Genomic DNA, 22,406 nt, shown 5'->3' on the forward strand with positions numbered 1-22,406 from the left:
AGGACTGGGGAGGAGATCGGGGGCGTGGGGGGGGGGCAGAACATGATTTCCAGCCATGGCAGATGCTATTGCAGTATCGGCCATGGCTGGATTGCAATATTTCACCATTTTCATAGGTGAAATATTGCAAATTGCTCTGATTGGCTGTTGCACTTTCAACAGCCAATCAGAGCGATCGTAGCCACGTGGGGGCAAAGCCACCCCCCCTGGGCTGAAGTACAACTCCCCCTCTCCCTGCAGATCGGGTGAAATAGGAGTTAACCCTTTCACCCGATCTGCAGGGATGCGATCATTCCATGACGCCACATAGGCGTCATGGGTCGGATTGGCACCGACTTTCATGACGCCTATGTGGCGTCAAAGGTCGGGAAGGGGTTAATGAGCTATCCTCAGTATAAGTAACTAGTAATAGAGCATTAGGGATCCGACACCCAGTTCACCCAGTGTAAATACCATAGCGCCACATACTGTGTAGTGGCCGTTCTTAGGTACTACAGTTCAGATCATATTTATTTTTATGGAAGCTGAGCTGTAGTACCGAGAATGGCCACTATACGGTGTATGGGGCTGTGCTGTACCGTCACCGTACACTCTGGAATGAGCTGACAGCCAATCGTTGCGGGTCCCGGGTGTTGGACCTCCACCGATCTGATCTTGATAACATCCCAAGTATTAGTCATCAGTTTTATAGTTGTGGACAACCCCTTTAAGAAACATAATATAAAAAAATTGAATGGAGATGTAATATTTTTTGCTGCAGCGTTTTATCAGAGGTAACTGCGCTGTAAGTGGACATGAAAGCAGATTATTGGGATCCTGTTACCGTACTGTGTACGCTGCTTATCACCGTGGAGATAACGTTACATTTTCAATTAAATCAGAGGATTCTGTTGCCGTGGAGATGTCGAGAGGTGCAAAAGTCTCCGAGGTTCACACGTCACTCGCATGGATATAACTTAATGAAACCACATCAGCGCGTCCGGCCCGAGCGCGTGCATCATTATGGCCTCCCCGATCGGACGCCACGTGGAAATGACTCCATGACCTTTCAGAACTGATGTGGACGATGAGGAGGCGGCAAAGTGTTCAGGTGGTTTATAGATCTGTGCCGTAAAATAACACTGACGGTTATACCAGGAGAAAAAGGCAGCGAAATTCAATGTGGCATCTGATATCATTACTGAGAGGCAGTGTTATGTTATAGGAGGCACCAAAACCACCCGGGCACTTATCTCTATAAGATAGTGCTAGAACCAGATTATATGGGCAGTGTATGGCAGTATTTTGTGTTATGTCAGCACTGTGTGGCAGTATTAGCATTATTATTGACACTGGATGGCATAGCGTCTCTTCATACTGAATAGCAGTATTCACTGTGTAATGTATTTCAGCATTATATTGACACTATATGACATTATTTTTCGTTTTTATATCAGCACTGTATTGCAGTATTATTAGGTTTCTGTATGGTGATATTGCTTGGCACTGTATGGCATTACTAACTCTTTAGACTGAATAGCAGTATTCATTGTATAATGTTTTTCAGTATTATCTCAACAGTATATGGCAGCATTTTTCATTATTATATCAGCACTGCATGGCAGTATTATTAAGTTATCGTAAGGTGATATTGTTTGACACTGTATGGCATGACCAACTCTTCAGACTGAATAGCAGCATTCATTGTATAATCTATTTAAGTGTTATCTCGACACTATATAGCAGCATTTTTGTTCAGCACTGTATGGCAGCAATATTAGGTTACTGTATGGTGATCAAGCTTGACACAGTATGGCTTTAGCAACTCTTCAGACTGAATAGCAGTATTAATTGTATAATGTATTACAGTATTAGCTCAGCATTATATATATATATATATATATATATATATATATATATATATATATATATATATATATATATACACACATGCACAGTATATATACACTGCTCAAAAAAATAAAGGGAACACTAAAATCCCACATTCTAGATAGATATCCCTGAATTAATTATTCCAGTTGTAAATCTTTATTCATTACACAGTGGAATGTTTTGAGAACAATACAACCTAAAAACTATCAACATAAATCAAAATAAATATCCCAAGGAGGTCTGGAATTGGAATGATGCTCAGAATCAAAGTGGAAAATGAAGTTACAGGCTGATCCAACTTCAGTGGAAATGCCTCATGACAAGGAAATGATGCCCAGTAGTGTGTGTGGCCTCCACGTGCCTGTATAATCTCCCTACAATGCCTGGGCATGCTCCTGATGAGGCGGCAGATGGTCTCCTGAGAAATCTCCTCCCAGACCTGGACTAAAGCATCCTCCAACTCCTGGACAGTCTGTGATGCAACGTGACGTTGGTGGATGGTGCGAGACATGATGTCCCAGATGTGTTCAATAGGATTCAGGTCTGGGGAAAGGGCGGGCCAGTCCATAGCTTCAATGCCTTCATCTTGCAGGAACTGCTGACACACTCCAGCCGCCACATGAGGTCTGGCATCGTCCTGCATTAGGTGGAACCTAGGGCCAACCGCACCAGCATATGGTCTCACAAGGGGTCTGAGCATCTCATCTCGGTACCTAATGGCAGTCAGGCTACCTCTGACAAGCACATGGAGGGCTGTGTGACCCTCCAAAGAAATGCCACCCCACACCATTACTGACCCACTGCCAAACTGGTCATGCTGAAGGATGTTGCAGGCAGCAGATCACTCTCCATGGTATCTCCAGACTCTCCAGTTCTCCCCTTGATACAGCCATCTTCTTGCGGGCGAAACGCGCGTCGGGGCGTTTTTGTGGACCCCATCCGGTGTGCCCTGCTTCGGAGCTCTCTACTGGTAAGCGCTGCAATTTGTACCTCTTTATCTTTATGCCACATGGCGTCTTATTGTCATCATAGGTAAATTTGCATTTCATAGCAGCGGACCATACATATGGTCAATTCATGTAGTAGTCTCCGTTCACAGCGCACACCGGTGGGTTGTATTCCACTCTCTTTTAACCTCCTTGAGCACTGTATTCACCTTTCGTATGCTTCTATGTATATTTCTGCTACTGTCATGATTCTCAATGGCGAGAGAACATAGCCCAGCATATATGAGAACTAGCTCTTGGAAGATGGAAACTATACTGACCATGAACTAAACCTGCCGCACAACTAGAAGTGGCCGGGTAGCATGCCTACGTTTTTTTATCCCTAGATGCCCAGCGCCAGCCGGAGAACTACCTAATCCTAGCAGAGGAAAAGACAGTCCTGGCTCACCTCTAGAGAAATTTTCCCAAAAGGCAGACAGAGGCCCCCACATATATTGGCGGTGATTTTAGATGAAATGACAAACGTAGTATGAAAATAGGTTTAGCAAAAATCGAGGTCCGCTTACTAGATAGCAAGAAGACAGAAAGGGCACTTTCATGGTCAGCAGAAAACCCTATCAAAACACCATCCAGAAATTACTTTAAGACTCTAGCATTAACTCATAACACCAGAGTGGCAATTTCCGCTCACAAGAGCTTTCCAGACACAGTAACGAAACAGCAGCTGTGAACAGGAACAAAATGCAAAAACACACAAGGACAAAAGTCCAACTTAGCTGGGAGTTGTCTAGTAGCAGGAACATGCACAGAAAGGCTTCTGATTACATTGTTGACCGGCATGAAACTGACAGAGGAGCAAGGTTATATAGCGACTCCCACATCCTGATAGGAGCAGGTGAACAGAGGGGATGATGCACACAAGTACAATTCCACAAGTGGCCACCGGGGGAGCCCAGAATCCAATTTCACAACAGTACCCCCCCCTCAAGGAGGGGGCACCGAACCCTCACCAGAACCACCAGGGCGATCAGGATGAGCCCTATGAAAGGCACGGACAAGATCGGAGGCATGAACATCAGAGGCAGTGACCCAAGAATTATCCTCCTGACCGTATCCCTTCCATTTGACCAGATACTGGAGTTTCCGTCTGGAAACACGAGAGTCCAAGATCTTTTCCACAACGTACTCCAACTCACCCTCAACCAACACCGGAGCAGGAGGCTCAACGGAAGGCACAGCCGGTACCTCATACCTGCGCAACAATGACCGATGAAAAACATTATGAATCGAAAAGGATGCAGGGAGGTCCAAACGGAAGGACACAGGGTTAAGAATCTCCAATATCTTGTACGGGCCGATGAACCGAGGCTTAAACTTAGGAGAAGAAACCCTCATAGGGACAAAACGAGAAGACAACCACACCAAGTCCCCAACACAAAGCCGAGGACCAACACGACGACGGCGGTTGGCAAAAAGCTGAGTCTTCTCCTGGGACAACTTCAAATTGTCCACCACCTGCCCCCAAATCTGATGCAACCTCTCCACCACAGCATCCACTCCAGGACAATCCGAAGATTCCACTTGACCGGAGGAAAATCGAGGATGAAACCCCGAATTACAGAAAAACGGGGACACCAAGGTGGCAGAGCTGGCCCGATTATTGAGGGCGAACTCCGCCAAAGGCAAAAAAGCAACCCAATCATCCTGATCCGCAGACACAAAACACCTCAAATATGTCTCCAAGGTCTGATTAGTCCGCTCGGTCTGGCCATTAGTCTGAGGATGGAAAGCAGACGAAAAAGACAAATCTATGCCCATCCTAGCACAGAATGCCCGCCAAAATCTAGACACGAATTGGGTCCCTCTGTCAGAAACGATATTCTCCGGAATACCATGCAAACGAACAACATTTTGAAAAAACAGAGGAACCAACTCGGAAGAAGAAGGCAACTTAGGCAAGGGAACCAGATGGACCATCTTAGAGAAACGGTCACACACCACCCAGATGACAGACATCTTATGAGAAACAGGCAAATCCGAAATAAAATCCATCGAGATGTGCGTCCAAGGCCTCTTCGGGATAGGCAAGGGTAACAACAATCCACTAGCCCGAGAACAACAAGGCTTGGCCCGAGCACAAACGTCACAAGACTGCACAAAGCCTCGCACATCTCGTGACAGGGAAGGCCACCAGAAGGACCTTGCCACCAAATCCCTGGTACCAAAGATTCCAGGATGACCTGCCAACGCAGAAGAATGAACCTCAGAGATGACTCTACTGGTCCAATCATCAGGAACAAACAGTCTACCAGGTGGGCAACGATCAGGTCTATCCGCCTGAAACTCCTGCAAGGCCCGCCGCAGGTCTGGAGAAACGGCAGACAATATCACTCCATCTTTAAGGATACCTGTGGGCTCAGAATTACCAGGGGAGTCAGGCTCAAAACTCCTAGAAAGGGCATCCGCCTTAACATTCTTAGAACCCGGTAGGTAAGACACCACAAAATTAAACCGAGAGAAAAACAACGACCAGCGCGCCTGTCTAGGATTCAGGCGCCTGGCAGACTCAAGGTAAATTAAATTTTTGTGGTCAGTCTCAATACCACCACCTGATGTCTGGCCCCCTCAAGCCAGTGACGCCACTCCTCAAAAGCCCACTTCATGGCCAAAAGCTCCCGATTCCCAATATCATAATTCCGCTCGGCGGGCGAAAATTTACGGGAAAAAAAAGCACAAGGTCTCATCACGGAGCAGTCGGAACTTCTCTGCGACAACACCGCCCCAGCTCCGATTTCAGAAGCGTCGACCTCAACCTGAAAAGGAAGAGCAACATCAGGCTGACGCAACACTGGGGCGGAAGAAAAGCGGCGCTTGAGCTCCCGAAAGGCCTCCACAGCATCAGGGGACCAATCAGCAACATCAGCACCCTTCTTAGTCAAATCAGTCAATGGTTTTACAACATCAGAAAAACCAGCAATAAATCGACGATAAAAGTTAGCAAAGCCCAAAAATTTCTGAAGACTCTTAAGAGAAGAGGGTTGCGTCCAATCACCAATAGCCTGAACCTTGACAGGATCCATCTCGATGGAAGAGGGGGAAAAAATGTATCCCAAGAAGGAAATCTTTTGAACCCCAAAAACACACTTAGAACCCTTCACACACAAGGAATTAGACCGCAAAACCTGAAAAACCCTCCTGACCTGCTGGACATGAGAGTCCCAGTCATCCGAAAAAATCAGAATATCATCCAGATACACAATCATAAATTTGTCCAAATAATCGCGGAAAATGTCATGCATAAAGGACTGGAAGACTGAAGGGGCATTTGAAAGACCAAAAGGCATCACCAAATACTCAAAATGGCCCTCGGGCGTATTAAATGCGGTTTTCCACTCATCCCCCTGCTTGATTCGCACCAAATTATACGCCCCACGGAGATCAATCTTAGAGAACCACTTGGCCCCCTTTATACGAGCAAACAAATCAGTAAGCAGTGGTAACGGATATTGATATTTAACCGTGATTTTATTCAAAAGTCGATAATCAATACACGGCCTCAAAGAGCCGTCTTTCTTAGACACAAAGAAAAAACCGGCTCCTAAGGGAGATGACGAAGGACGAATATGTCCCTTTTCCAAGGACTCCTTTATATATTCTCGCATAGCCGCGTGTTCAGGCACAGACAGATTAAATAAACGACCCTTAGGGTATTTACTACCCGGAATCAAGTCTATGGCACAATCGCACTCCCGGTGCGGAGGTAGTGAACCAACCTTGGGTTCTTCAAAAACGTCACGAAAGTCAGACAAGAATTCAGGAATCTCAGAGGGAATAGATGATGAAATGGAAACCACAGGTACGTCCCCATGAGTTCCTTTACATCCCCAGCTTAACACAGACATAGCTCTCCAGTCGAGGACTGGGTTATGAGATTGCAGCCATGGCAATCCCAGCACCAAAACATCATGTAGATTATACAGCACCAGAAAGCGAATAACCTCCTGGTGATCCGGATTAACACGCATAGTCACTTGTGTCCAGTATTGTGGTTTATTACTAGCCAATGGGGTGGAGTCAATCCCTTTCAGAGGTATCGGAGCCTCCAATGGCTCCAAATCATACCCACAGCGTTTGGCAAAGGACCAATCCATAAGACTCAAAGCAGCGCCAGAGTCGACATAGGCGTCCGCGGTAATAGATGACAAAGAACAAATCAGGGTCACAGATAGAATAAACTTAGACTGTAAAGTGCTAATTGAAACAGACTTGTCAGGCTTCTTAGTACGCTTAAAGCATGCTGATATAACATGAGTTGAATCACCACAATAGAAGCACAACCCATTTTTTCGTCTAAAATTCTGCCGCTCGCTTCTGGACAGAATTCTATCACATTGCATATTTTCTGGCGTTTTCTCAGTAGACACCGCCAAATGGTGCACAGGTTTGCGCTCCCGCAGACGCCTATCGATCTGAATAGCCATCGTCATGGACTCATTCAGACTCGCAGGCACAGGGAACCCCACCATAACATCCTTAATGGCATCAGAGAGACCTTCTCTGAAAATCGCCGCCAGGGCGCACTCATTCCACTGAGTAAGCACAGACCATTTGCGGAATTTTTGGCAGTATATTTCAGCTTCATCTTGCCCCTGAGACAAGGACATCAAGGCCTTTTCCGCCTGAAGCTCTAAATGAGGTTCCTCATAAAGCAACCCCAAGGCCAGAAAAAACGCATCCACATTGAGCAACGCAGGATCCCCTGGTGCCAATGCAAAAGCCCAGTCTTGAGGGTCGCCCCGGAGCAAGGAAATTACAATCCTGACCTGCTGTGCAGGGTCTCCGGCAGAGCGAGACTTCAGGGACAAAAACAATTTGCAATTATTTTTAAAATTTTGAAAGTGAGATCTATTCCCCGAGAAGAATTCAGGCAAAGGAATTCTAGGCTCAGACATAGGTGCATGAACAACAAAATCTTGCAAATTTTGTACCTCTGTGGCGAGATTATTCAAACCTGTAGCTACACTCTGAAGATCCATTTGAAACAGGTGAACACAGAGCCATTCAAGGATAAGAAGGAGAGAAAGAGAGGAAGGCTGCAGTATAGGCAGACTAGCAAGTGATTCAATTAAGAGCACACTCAGAACTAGAGGAAAAAAAAAAAAAAAAAAAATTGTAGCAGACTTCTTTTTTCTCTCCTTTCTCAGCCAGTAATTTAACCCTTTTTTTTTTTTGGTCCGGTCAAACTGTCATGATTCTCAATGGCGAGAGAACATAGCCCAGCATATATGAGAACTAGCTCTTGGAAGATGGAAACTATACTGACCATGAACTAAACCTGCCGCACAACTAGAAGTGGCCGGGTAGCATGCCTACGTTTTTTTATCCCTAGATGCCCAGCGCCAGCCGGAGAACTACCTAATCCTAGCAGAGGAAAAGACAGTCCTGGCTCACCTCTAGAGAAATTTTCCCAAAAGGCAGACAGAGGCCCCCACATATATTGGCGGTGATTTTAGATGAAATGACAAACGTAGTATGAAAATAGGTTTAGCAAAAATCGAGGTCCGCTTACTAGATAGCAAGAAGACAGAAAGGGCACTTTCATGGTCAGCAGAAAACCCTATCAAAACACCATCCAGAAATTACTTTAAGACTCTAGCATTAACTCATAACACCAGAGTGGCAATTTCCGCTCACAAGAGCTTTCCAGACACAGTAACGAAACAGCAGCTGTGAACAGGAACAAAATGCAAAAACACACAAGGACAAAAGTCCAACTTAGCTGGGAGTTGTCTAGTAGCAGGAACATGCACAGAAAGGCTTCTGATTACATTGTTGACCGGCATGAAACTGACAGAGGAGCAAGGTTATATAGCGACTCCCACATCCTGATAGGAGCAGGTGAACAGAGGGGATGATGCACACAAGTACAATTCCACAAGTGGCCACCGGGGGAGCCCAGAATCCAATTTCACAACATGCTACTAAGCGTGTAAATTATATACTATTTAATAAAGTATTTTCTATTTGCTAAAATACCTATTGTCTCCTATTGTTCTCCTTCTCCTAATATCTCCAGACTCTGTCACATCTGTCACATGTGCTCAGTGTGAACCAGGGCTCTGGCAGTGCTCTTCCTGTTCCTCCTTGCACAAAGGCTGAGGTTGTTGCCCTCCTACAACCCCCTCCACGTCTCCTGGTGTACTGGCCTGTCTCCTGGTAGCGCCTCCAGCCTCTGGACACTACGCTGACAGACATAGCAAACCTTCTTGCCACAGCTCGCATTGATGTGCCATCCTGGATGAGCTGCACTACCTGAGCCACTTGTGTAGGTTGTAGAGTCCATCTTAGTCTACCACGAGTGTGAAAGCACAACCAACATTCAAAAGTGACCAAAACATCAGCCAGAAAGCATTGGTACTGAGATGTGGTCTGTGGTCTCCACCTGCAGAACCACTCCTTTATTGAGGGTGTCTTGATAATTGCCAATAATTTCCATCTGTTGTCTATTCCATTTGCACAACAGCATGTGAAATTGATTGTCATCCAGTGTTACTTCCTAAGTGGACAGTTTGATTTCACAGAAGTTTGATTTACTTGGAGTTATAGTCTGTTGTTTAAGTGTTCCCTTTATTTTTTGTGCAATATATATATATATATATATATATATATATATATATATATACATATACATATATATACAGTGCTCAGTATAAAGGAGTACACCCACTTTGGAAAATGCGACAAGTGTGTGTTTTGGATCAATGTCTTGTTGGATACAGTGCACGTCTACCAAGAGCTCGGAGTGATGATACCATCTTCTCTTTCAATATAGAATATTCATACCATCAATAAAATCTAGACCCCAATACAGGCAGCGCTCATGCAGCCCCACATAAGGACGCTGACACCACCTTGCGTCATTGTAGGGATCATGCACTTTTCCAAATTCAAGTTTTCTAAATGCAGGATTAATAGAGCACTGTATAACGGTATTATTGATTAAAATGGATTTTATCATTTGAAGACAGTCTATCAGTTCACTGTAAACAGTGTATTGTGCTGTTGTTTCTTCACTATATGGTCGAGTTATAGGAGAAGCATATAGTAATTTTATCCTGCCACTGTATGGAGGTATATATAATTTGAACACTTTAATGTAGGCAGCGTATTGCGGTATTGTGTCTGTACTGTATGGCCTAGTTATTTGAGAAGCATGGGGTAATATTATCCTGGCACTGTTTGGCGGTATCATTTATTATTGGATTATATAATTTGAACACTTTAATGTAGGCAGCGTATTGCGGTATTATGTCTGTACTGTATGGCCTAGTTATTTGAGAAGCATGGGGTAATATTATCCTGGCACTGTTTGGCGGTATCATTTATTATTGGATTATATAATTTGAACACTTTAATGTAGGCAGCGTATTGCGGTATTATGTCTGTACTGTATGGCCTAGTTATTTGAGAAGCATGGGGTAATATTATCCTGGCACTGTTTGGCGGTATCATTTATTATTGAATTATATAATTTGGGCACTTAGTAGACAGTCTGCTAATTCATTAAACAGGTGTTTCTTTCTTTAGTTATTGATTTCTAGCACCTCCTTTTGGGGTCAAGTCAAAAGAACCAATATCAGGGCAAACCCTCTGTGGTTTGTAAGTCGGGTGATAAGCGGCACCAGATGTCCCCGGCAGCCACTGATCTCATCGCTCCTATCAAAATAACAAGCACGATCAGCCTCTTCGGCAGGGGCATGGGAGCTTCATCCATCGCAGACGTTCCTATCTAACGAGTTGTGCTTGTAATTAGGAAAAGTGAATGTGGCACTGTTCTATGCGGAGTTTGTCTTTTCTGCCTCAGACCAGAATAAAAGCCTTTCATGCGCCGTCTCCTGGGAAAGTGAAGAGCTTTGGGGAGATCTACCAATATTTCTACAGACAAGATAAATTAGCTGCTGAAGGGACGAGTAGTAACATTACCATCAATTAGATGAAACATTAAGTCGCCTCGTCTCCATAATGAAAAGAATCCATAATCCGGTAAAGTCCGGAACATGTCCAATAATTGTGACGTAGAAAAATGTGAATATCTAGTGAAGGTTTACATGATACTGGTCATCCGTGACATGCAGAATTATAGTGAACCTGTCTGAAGATTTTTTTTTTTGCCATGGAATCTGAGAGCACCATGATGTAGGGACAGAGACCCTGATTACAGCGATATGTCATTTACTTGAATTCTTGGCGCAGTTTTAATGGAAATCCCTGTTTTCTCTGCTGTAGATTTAGCAGTGCTATGAATGCTCAGCCATGTATGCTCAGCCATGTATAACCCCGCCCACACCGCCGATAGGCGGCTTCCTGTGTACACTGTGTCAAAAAGTGGCCAATGAGTGGTAGGGGCGGAGTTACACAGATTACCCTGTCTTCCTTGCTTGTGACCTCGACCGTCACAGCCAATTTCCATTGTTGCATTTTTTTTTTTATTTTTTTTTTTACCTCTAGTTGTAATTTTTAATGCCACTATTTATTTTCCCACATAATGTAATGGAAAACAGCAGGAAAAAAATCAAAATGCGGTAAAATGGTGAAAAAAATTAATTCCTAAATTGTTTTTTTTTTTTTTTTTTTTCTTACAGCATTCACAATGCTGTGAAAATGACCTGGTAACATGATTCTTCAGGTCAGTATGATTACAGCGATATCAAACTTCTAAGGTTTTTATTTCTAGTTTAGCGGTTACAAAAAAAAAGTAGAACTTAAAATTTCTGTTGCCATTTTCCGAGATCTGTAACATTTTTATTTTTCCTTCAAGAGTGTTTTTGGGGGGGGATTGTGACATTTTTATTGCTACCATTTTGGGGTATACAAAACATTTTGCTTGCTCTTTATTATATTTGGGCATCAAAAAGACTGAAAAAAGGGCAATTCTGGCGTTTAAACATTTGATAAACTTTGATAGATCTGAGGTATACAGAATTGGTAATACCAAATATGTTTTTTTTTATTTCTTCATCTTTGAAGTATGAAAAGACGGGTGATAAAACTTTTATATATATTTTTTAAATACTTATAATTTTTATTTTATTTATTATTTATTATTATTGATATATTTTTTAACTTCCTTTCACTTGAACCTGCAGTTGTATTATCGCTTGTTCTATACACACTGCCGTACAACAAAATTAATCTCTTATAAAGACCAGTTTTATATGAGGGCTAAAAGGGCTGCCATGAGGCTCTCGACAGGCCAATTGGCTCCCTACGATCTTGTTGTGGGGGGCCAACGAATGCTGGAAATTCTAATGTATGGAAGATTCAAACATGATGTGACCAAACCTTTGGAAACAGATATTCCGAAAATAATTTTCATTCCTGGTGAGACATCCAAGCATGTGAGTCTTAAGGAGACCTACAGTTTTATTGACCTGTAGCTTGATACTCCTGGGTTCTGAAGATTAAGTGAGAAGAAACCTATCTGTCCTCAAAAATGATTAGAATTAAAGCAAAAGCCGCTTTTGGATGCTGCAAATCTCCCGGAATGGGTCACACTTTGAAACATTCAATATTCTATCTTTTTTTTTTTGGTCGTGTTTTGCTGCAAAGGCGGCGGCATTATGTATGGGATGAAACCGCTTTTCCGCTTATCTTGTTGTATTCTTACCGAAATACACTGAAAGCAAAGCTTTTTATGTCTGCTCCGAACAAAAGCTGTCCTATGGGAAGGACTTCATACAAAACGCCGTCTTCAAAGCCTCTCGTCCCTCTACCAGAAACTTCAAAGAATCCAACATCAAATAGACATTAAAATATTAGAATAAACATTTTGACTTCTGGTCACCCTTCATTCATGTGCTCTACATGGTAGTGTACCGAGATCTGCCATTAAAAGGCATGGCGGTATTTTATAGCTAGCGGGTCGTGCCTGAGCATCAGCATGGAGAATGAATGCACAGACGGGCTATTACCCGCATTTAATGTGCCGCCTGCTTGTAAACATTAACAGGTCCTGCAAAGTACAAACTGACGGGGAAGACTTATGCTGCCATAACTGCTCATGTGCCTAAAGGAATGTGTCATCAGAAGATGATCTATTAATCAAATTAGGATTTTATGTTACATAAATATATTTAAAAGAGTATTTACCGGATATATATATACAGTATATATATATATATATATATATATATATATATATATATATATATATATATATATATATATAATGTATTATACACAATAAGTTCTGAAACCTCGCAGTTTCAAAATTGGCCACTAGGCATAACATCAGGCTTACAATTCTGGTTCTAGTGGATGAGGTGAGCTGTGACATCACCTATTGTGAATGGTGGATCCTGTGTTATCTACTGTATATAGAGGTGTTATCAGTCATTGTACAGGAGGAGGAGGTGAGCTGTGACATCACCTATTGTGAATGGTGGATCCTGTGTTATCTACTGTATATAGAGGTGTTATCAGTCATTGTACAGGAGGAGGAGGAGGGGAGCTGTGACATCATCTATTGTGAATGGTGGATCCTGTGTTATCTACTGTATATAGAGATGTTATCAGTCATTGTACAGGAGGAGGAGGTGAGCTGTGACATCACCTATTGTGAATGGTGGATCCTGTGTTATCTACTGTATATAGAGGTGTTATCAGTCATTGTACAGGAGGAGGAGGAGGGGAGCTGTGACATCATCTATTGTGAATGGTGGATCCTGTGTTATCTACTGTATATAGAGATGTTATCAGTCATTGTACAGGAGGAGGAGGTGAGCTGTGATACCACCTATTGTGAATGGTGGATCCTGTGTTATCTACTGTATATAGAGATGTTATCAGTCATTGTACAGGAGGAGGAGGAGGTGAGCTGTGACATCACCTATTGTGAATGGTGAATCCTGTGTTACCTACTGAATATAGAGGTGTTATCAGTCATTGTACAGGAGGAGGAGGAGGGGAGCTGTGACATCATCTATTGTGAATGGTGGATCCTGTGTTATCTACTGTATATAGAGGTGTTATCAGTCATTGTACAGGAGGAGGAGGAGGGGAGCTGTGACATCATCTATTGTGAATGGTGGATCCTGTGTTATCCACTGTATATAGAGGTGTTATCAGTCATTGTACAGGAGGAGGAGGTGAGCTGTGACATCACCTATTGTGAATGGTGGATCCTGTGTTATCTACTGTATATAGAGGTGTTATCAGTCATTGTACAGTAGGAGGAGGTGAGCTGTTACATCACCTATTGTGAATGGTGGATCCTGTAATATCTACTGTATATAGAGGTGTTATTAGTCATTGTACAGGAGGAGGTGAGCTGTGACATCACCTATTGTGAATGGTGGATCCTGTGTTATCTACTGTATATAGAGGTGTTATCAGTCATTGTACAGGAGGAGGAGGAGGGGAGCTGTGACATCATCTATTGTGAATGGTGGATCCTGTGTTATCCACTGTATATAGAGGTGTTATCAGTCATTGTACAGGAGGAGGAGGTGAGCTGTGACATCACCTATTGTGAATGGTGGATCCTGTGTTATCTACTGTATATAGAGGTGTTATCAGTCATTGTACAGGAGGAGGAGGTGAGCTGTTACATCACCTATTGTGAATGGTGGATCCTGTAATATCTACTGTATATAGAGGTGTTATTAGTCATTGTACAGGAGGAGGTGAGCTGTGACATCACCTATTGTGAATGGTGACTCCTGTGTTATCTACTGTATATAGAGGTGTTATCAGTCATTGTACAGGAGGAGGAGGTGAGCTGTGACATTACCTATTGTGAATGGTGGATCATGTGTTATCTACTGTATATAGAGGTGTTATCAGTCATTGTACAGGAGGAGGAGGTGAGCTGTGATATCACCTATTGTGAATGATGGATCCTGTGTTATCTACTGTATATAGAGGTGTTATCAGTCATTGTACAGTAGGAGGAGGTGAGCTGTGACATCACCTATTGTGAAAGGTGGATCCTGTAATATCTACTGCATATAGAGGTGTTATTAGTCATTGTACAGGAGGAGGTGAGCTGTGACATCACCTATTGTGAATGGTGGATCCTGTGTTATCTACTGTATATAGAGGTGTTATCAGTCATTGTACAGGAGGAGGTGAGCTGTGACATCACCTATTGTGAATGATGACTCCTGTGTTGTCTACTGTATATAGAGGGGTTATCAGTCATTGTACAGGAGGAGGAGGTGAGCTGTGACATCACCTATTGTGAATGGTGGATCCTATGTTATCTATTGTATATAGAGCTGTTATCAGTCATTGTACAGTAGGAGGAGGTGAGCTGTGACATCACCTATTGTGAATGGTGGATCCTGTAATATCTACTGTATGTAGAGGTGTTATTAGTCATTGTACAGGAGGAGGTGAGCTGTGACATCACCTATTGTGAATGGTGGATCCTGTGTTATCTACTGTATATAGAGGTGTTATCAGTCATTGTACAGGAGGAGGTGAGCTGTGACATCACCTATTGTGAATGATGACTCCTGTGTTGTCTACTGTATATAGAGGGGTTATCAGTCATTGTACAGGAGGAGGAGGTGAGCTGTGACATCACCTATTGTGAATGGTGGATCCTATGTTATCTATTGTATATAGAGCTGTTATCAGTCATTGTACAGTAGGAGGAGGTGAGCTGTGACATCACCTATTGTGAATGGTGGATCCTGTAATATCTACTGTATGTAGAGGTGTTATTAGTCATTGTACAGGAGGAGGTGAGCTGTGACATCACCTATTGTGAATAGTGGATCCTGTGTTACCTACTGTATATAGAGGGGTTATCAGTCATTGTACAGTAGGAGGAGGTGAGATGTGACATCACCTATTTTGAATGGTGACTCCTGTGTTATCTACGGTATATAAAGGTGTTATCAGTCATTGTACAGGAGGAGGAGGTGAGCTGTGACATGAACTCCTCGTGTTCTATCCCTCTACTAACCTACCTTTGCCTGACATTGCCATCTCCGTGTGCGGTTTCACCATTACTCCAAAGCAACATGCCCACTGCCTTTGTTGTCATCCTTGATTCCGAGCTTTCATTCACCCCACACATCCGATCACTGGCTCGCTCTTCTTATCTGCATCTCAAAAACATTTCTAGAATTCGCCCTTTTCTTACTTTCGACTCTGCAAAAATCTTACTGTTTCACTTATTCATTCTCGTCTGGACTATTGTAACTCTCTACTAATCGGCCTCCCTCTCACCAAACTCTCCCCGCTCCAATCTGTCCTGAATGCTGCTGCCAGGATCATATTCCTCACCAACCCTTACACCGATGCCTCTACCTTGTGCCAGTCATTACACTGGCTACCCATCCACTCCAGAATGCAGTACAAAACTACTACCCTCATCCACAAAGCACTCCATGGCTCAGCACCACCCTACATCTCCTCTCTGGTCTCAGTCTACCACCCTACCCGTGCCCTCCGCTCCCCTAAAGACCTCAGGTTAGCATCCTCAATAATCAGAACCTCCCACTCCCGTCTCCAAGACTTTACACGTGCTGCGCCGATTCTTTGGAATGCACTACCTAGGTTAATACGATTAATCCCCAATCCCCACAGTTTTAAGCGTGCCCTAAAAACTCATTTGTTCAGATTGGCCTACCGCCTCAACGCATTAACCTAACTATCCCTGTGTGGCCTATCATTAAAAAAAAAGCAACAAACCATAATCAGGTTCCTCGCATCATGTTCTCATACACTTTATGCAGTTAATAGCCTCTGTGTCTGTACTGTTACATACTTAGGCAGTTAACTGGTTCATGCAGCTTTACATGAACACCCGAGCCTTACACTATGGCTGGTCCAAATAACTAAAGCAATTGTTACCATCCACCTCTTGTGTCTCCCCTTTTCCTCATAGTTTGTAAGCTTGCGAGCAGGGCCCTCATTCCTCCTGGTATCTATTTTGAACTGTGATTTCTGTTATGCTGTAATGTCTATTGTCTGTACAAGTCCCCTCTATAAGTTGTAAAGCGCTGCGGAATATGTTGGCGCTATATAAATAACAATTATTATTATTATCACCTATTGTGAATTGGTGGATCCTGTGTTATCTACTGTATATAGAGGTGTTATCAGTCATTGTACAGGAGGAGGAGGTGAGCTGTGACATCTACTGTACATGGTGGATCCTGAGTTATCTACTGTATATAGAGGTGTTATCAGTCACTGTACAGGAGGAGGAGGTGAGCTGTGACATCTACTGTACATGGTGGATCCTGTGTTATCTACTGTATATAGAGGTGTTATCAGTCATTGTACAGGAGGAGGAGGTGAGCTGTGATATCACCTATTGTGAATGGTGGATCCTGTGTTTTCTACACTATATAGAGGTGTTATTAGTAGTGATGAGTGAATATACTCGTTACTCGAGATTTCTCGAGCATGCTCGGGGGTCCTCCGAGTATTTTTTAGTGCTCGGAGATTTAGTTTTCCTCACCTCAGCTGAATGATTTACAGCTCTTAGCCAGCTTGATTACATGTGGGGATTCCATAGCAACCAGGCAACCCCCACATGTACTTATGCTGGCTAACAGATGTAAATCATTCAGCTACGGCAAGAAAAACTAAATCTCCGAGCACTAAAAAATACTCGGAGGACCCCCGAGCATGCTCGAGAAATCTCGAGTAACGAGTATATTCGCTCATCACTAGTTATCAGTCATTGTACAGGAGGAGGAGGTGAGCTGTGACATCACCTATTGTGAATGGTGGAACCTGTGTTATCTACTGTATATAGAGGTGTTATCAGTCATTGTACAGGAGGAGGAGGTGAGCTGTGACATCACCTATTGTAAATGGTGGATCCTGTGTTATCCACTGTATATAGAGGTGTTATCAGTCATTGTACAGGAGGAGGAGGTGAGCTGTGACATCACCTATTGTGAATGGTGGATCCTGTGTTATCTACTGTATATAGAGGTGTTATCAGTCATTGTACAGGAGGAGGTGAGCTGTGACATCACCTATTGTAAATGGTGGATCCTGTGTTATCTACTGTATATAGAGGTGTTATCAGTCATTGTACAGGAGGAGGAGGTGAGCTGTTACATCACCTATTGTGAATGGTGGATCCTGTGTTATCTACTGTATATAGAAGTGTTGTCAGTCATTGTACAGGAGGAGGAGGTGAGCTGTGACATCACCTATTGTGAATGGTGGATACAGTGTTATCTACTGTATATAGAGGTGTTATCAGTCATTGTACAGGAGGAGGAGGTGAGCTGTGACATCACCTATTGTGAATGGTGGATCCTGTGTAATCTAATGTATATAGAGGTGTTATCAGTCATTGTACAGGAGGAGGAGGTGAGCTGTGACATCACCTATTGTGAATGGTGGATCCTGTGTTATCTACTGTATATAGAGGTGGTATCAGTCAGTTCACAGGAGGAGGAAGTGAGCTGTGACATCATGTATTGTGAATGGTTTGTTATCTGTCATTGCAAAGTCAATTGTAAGGCTACTTTCACACTAGTGTCGTGCACTGCACGTCGCAATGCGTCGTTTTGTAGAAAACACGCATCCTGCAAAAGTGCTTGCAGGATCCTTTTTTTCTCCATAGACTTGCATTAGCGACGCAGTGCGACACATTGCCACACGTCGCAACCGTCGTGCGACGGTTTCGTCGTGTTGCGTCGGACCGTCGCCACCAAAAAACGTTACAACGTTTTTTGGTGCGTCGTGACCGTCTTTTCCGACCGCGCATGCGTGGCTGAAACTCCGCCCCCGCCTCCCCGCACATCACAATGGGGCAGCGGATGCGTTGAAAAACAGCATCCGCTGCCCCCGTTGTGCGGCGCTTTCACTGTCGGTACGACGCTAGTGTGAAAGTAGCCTTTAAGTTCTACAATTTAGATTGATATTGATAAATTCATCCTTGCAGTGTATGAGTAAATTTGACAATGACATGTTGTAACAGAGCAGCAACTGAATGGAAAATTCTAAGAAAAGATGCCATAGAAGTTTGCAAAGGAAACACTCAAAACCGGACATGAGCGCAGCGATCATTGACATTTTGGAATGTGTATATGGTAGAGAGGGCCGGGAAGTTGTAAGGGGGGACGGTAATGACAGCCGCGATCAGGAAGCTGCAGCCGGAACCTGACAACAATGGAAACTGGAGGAGAAGATAATTAGCAGCAGTGAGGAACCACAGAAAGATTTCAGGTCGTTACTACTTCTCGATGCTCGATGGAGATAAAGACATCTCCCTCTATATAAAAGCCTCCGCCCCTCCCCCGGTAAAAAAAAATAGGATACGTTCACAGGTCAAGGATTTACAACAGATTTTTCTGCAACAAAAATCATTGTTGACAGGTAAAAAAGCTGCAATAATTACACACTTTTTTATGTGTTTTTTTTTCCCCGATTTATGTGAAAGGGTGAAAAACTCTGTAAAAGGACAAAGATAGAATTGATTTATTGAAGATTTGATAAAATGCTTTGATGCTTCAAATCTACAAAGAAAAATTAAGAATGATGTGCATGAGATTTCAGTTTGCTGGTACTGTAAAACGCAACGTGTGAACAAGCGAGAAGAAGGTCTGCTCAATGGAGATACAGACATGTTCTTGTACAGGGTGGGCCATGTATACATGGATACATCTAAATAAAATGGGAATGGTTGGTGATATCAACTTCATGTTCGTGGCACATTAGTATATGGAAGGGGGAAAACTTTTCAAGATGGGTGGTGACCATGGCAGCCATTTTGAAGTCGGCCAATTTGGATCCAACTTTATTTTTTCCTATGGGAAGGGGGTCATGTGACACATCAAACTTATTGAGAAAAACAATGATGTGCTTGGTTTTAACGTAGCTTTATTCTTTCATGAGTTATTTACAAGTTTATGACCACTTATAAAATATGTTCAAAGTGCTGCCCATTGTGTTGGATTGTCAATGCAACCCTCTTCTTCCACTCCAGACACACCGAGAGCAACACCGCAGAAGGAATGCTAGCACAGGCTTCCAGTATCCGTTGTTTCAGATGCTGCACATCTCGTATCTTCACAGCATAGACAATTGGCTTCAGATGACCCCAAAGATAAAAGTTCCTACATGAACAGTTTCCTGGAAAGTGGATTGGTCATCGTGGGCCAGTTGAATGGCCACCGCCAAGGTCTCCCGATCTGACCCCCTTAGACTTTTATCTTTGTTTTATGTTCCCCATAGCCCCCACACAGTATGATGTACCCACAGCTTCCACATATAGTTTGATGTTCCCACAGCCTTCTACACAGTATGATCCCCCACACAGTGGGTTGTCATCCAAATGCCCCCATGCAGTATGACCCCTTATACAGTATGATGTGCCCACATCCCCTCTACAAGTAAACACTATATAGTCACCTAACCCAGGATCCTGGAGAGTTCATCAACACAGTCGGCGTTTTGGTCCAGGTCAAGTGACGTGGTGAAGCTGTCGCGCCATTTATGCTAGGACTCTGACATCCTCTGCATGATCGCAGTAGTCCTGAGGCCTGCAGACAACAGAACAGCAGAAAAGGAGACTATGGGTCTGTGCTGTACTGCCGAATGTCACTGTTGGGCTAGCCGATATCGTAAAGATTGACGGTCGCTCCGGGTGGGCCTCACCATGTGAGTGGGCCCGAGGCGGCTGCACCATCTTCCCCCTCCAGTCGTTACGCTAGTTAACAGAAGCCATGATGCTTTTACTAATTTAATGAGTCTATTTGTTTTCCATTGTTTTCATGGCAACATAACGCTGGTGCTATATAGCGACTTTGGCCACAACTCAGGCCGCGCAGCTAAAGATCTTTGCATACAAGTGAATGAAGATCCACAAGGTACTGCAAGTGCGACAAGCAAGTCACAAAATATCCAACTTGCTCTGATCTTTTACAACTTGCTTGTCGTGGTCGCAATAGCCCCAACGCCCCTTTTACGTGGATTATGCTCCGATGTGGCAGCGGCATAGAGCGATCTTAGGCCGTGCGGTCTGGAGGCTAGTCAAAATCAGTCAAAATCCTTCTACATATAAAAAAAACAAACAAACAAAAACACGCAGATAAATCAACTAAAATATTGAAGACTACGATATAAAATAGGTAAATGGGTGATGTCAATTTAACACTAATTATGTAAATTATAGTCAGATACACTGCAAACCACAAAATACAAGATTGAGCAGAGGGTTTCTTCTCATTTCCTCCTGCCGAGGTCCTAGCACGATATCTCACTTATGTGTATTAATTTTACCCTGAGGTTTCCATTTTCATATTTATTATTTCCTGTTCTTTATGCACAATACTTATGTAATAGAATAGAGTATGTCCCTAGAGGTTCATTCGACTCAGTTTGAGGAGGAGAAGGGGTCTCATTGCAAAACTAAAAATGGTTCCCATGTTTTGTCTTAGCGTGATGGCATCCGTGCTTCCCAGATAGAACTGAAGGGTTATTTGCCCCCTTAGGTTAGTGCCCTTCTTCCAATTACAGTGTCTCTGGAGATTCCCACTGCTTTTATGAGGGGGGATAGGTATACCTCATGGCAGACATGGTGGAGCATGAACATTTTGGGCTTTTTGTTAGAAGAATTATATGCAACACTGTCAAATTAACATTCGAGTCCAATGGCAAAGAGCAGTTGGCACCCAATATAGGCTTAGGCATTTACAGTCCATGGCCTCCTCCATTGATTTCCATGATCCTTAGGTCATCCTCTGCCGCCATTTTTTCTAATACAGTTCATCTGAAAAAGACAATCCTGTATGAGTACTGTCCACCCAAAAGCAAAATGGGTGGCTTAAGACCCCTAAACACATTAGATAAAAATCATCTTAACCTGCCAATTTTGGCGGGATTGGATGATCATCTAATGCACATGGAGGTTTCCGTACTCTCCCTCAACAGATGATGTTGGATGAGAGAAGGATCCAACCTGTTGAATTTCATTGGCTAATCCTTTTGTACAACGCAGAGATAAGTCGCCGCCAGAAGAGTCTGGCAGCGGCTCTTTCATAGAAAACACAAGAGATCTGGTCCATTCCAAGTGGTCGTGTGTATGGAAGGGTCTGGGAGATAGCAGTCAGTCGATTGTGTACCTAATGTGTATGGGGCCTTTAAGTCCCAGTTTTCCCCTGGCAGTCCTAGTTTTCCCCTTACCATACATACCTCATTGCCATGTGCTCCAGCCGTGAAGAATATGTTAATACGGTTTTGGCATAAAACCTTGAATTGCACTATTTCTGGCAAGCTTGGCTAATTCCATTTTCAGATGACTACATTTATGCATTTTCTGACACTATTGATAAACTTTTCCCCAGTTGTGATTATCGGGACTAATGCCGAGGTAATTGCACTGATATTTGTAATGCAGGAGACGTCCGCACATCCCGACAATTCATTATCTGGAATGTGCTCCTCATTATTAGTTGTTCGTTTTCATTCTGACAGTCAGGCTCTGCGCACGTCACGTTTGTAGTATAAAATTAAGGAATTCGTGAAACAAACAACAACAAAGAATATAGCCACAAATATGTGCATTTAATTTAGTTAATTTAATGACATTATCTGCTTATTTGG

The 22,406-nt window shown here is 43.2% G+C and overlaps 1 protein-coding gene across 2 annotated transcripts in view; it reads left to right on the forward strand.

Annotated features, from left to right (window-relative positions):
• The window catches only part of PTPRE (protein tyrosine phosphatase receptor type E), a 192,559-nt gene that overhangs the window by 20,702 nt on the left and 149,451 nt on the right, over positions 1 to 22,406 (forward strand). Inside the window, exon 1 of one of the 2 annotated variants that reach the window (XM_077258390.1) lies at positions 11,459 to 11,505. The exons of the other annotated variant lie outside the window; for it this stretch is intronic. Coding sequence (XP_077114505.1) covers positions 11,494 to 11,505 — 12 coding nt within the window. The 5' untranslated portion in view covers positions 11,459 to 11,493. Of the gene's footprint in view, positions 1 to 11,458; positions 11,506 to 22,406 lie in introns of those variants that run through there. 2 annotated transcript variants of the gene reach the window in all.

Source organism: Ranitomeya variabilis, chromosome 4 (genome assembly GCF_051348905.1).
Source record: "Ranitomeya variabilis isolate aRanVar5 chromosome 4, aRanVar5.hap1, whole genome shotgun sequence".
Classification (NCBI taxonomy): Eukaryota; Metazoa; Chordata; class Amphibia; order Anura; family Dendrobatidae; genus Ranitomeya; species Ranitomeya variabilis.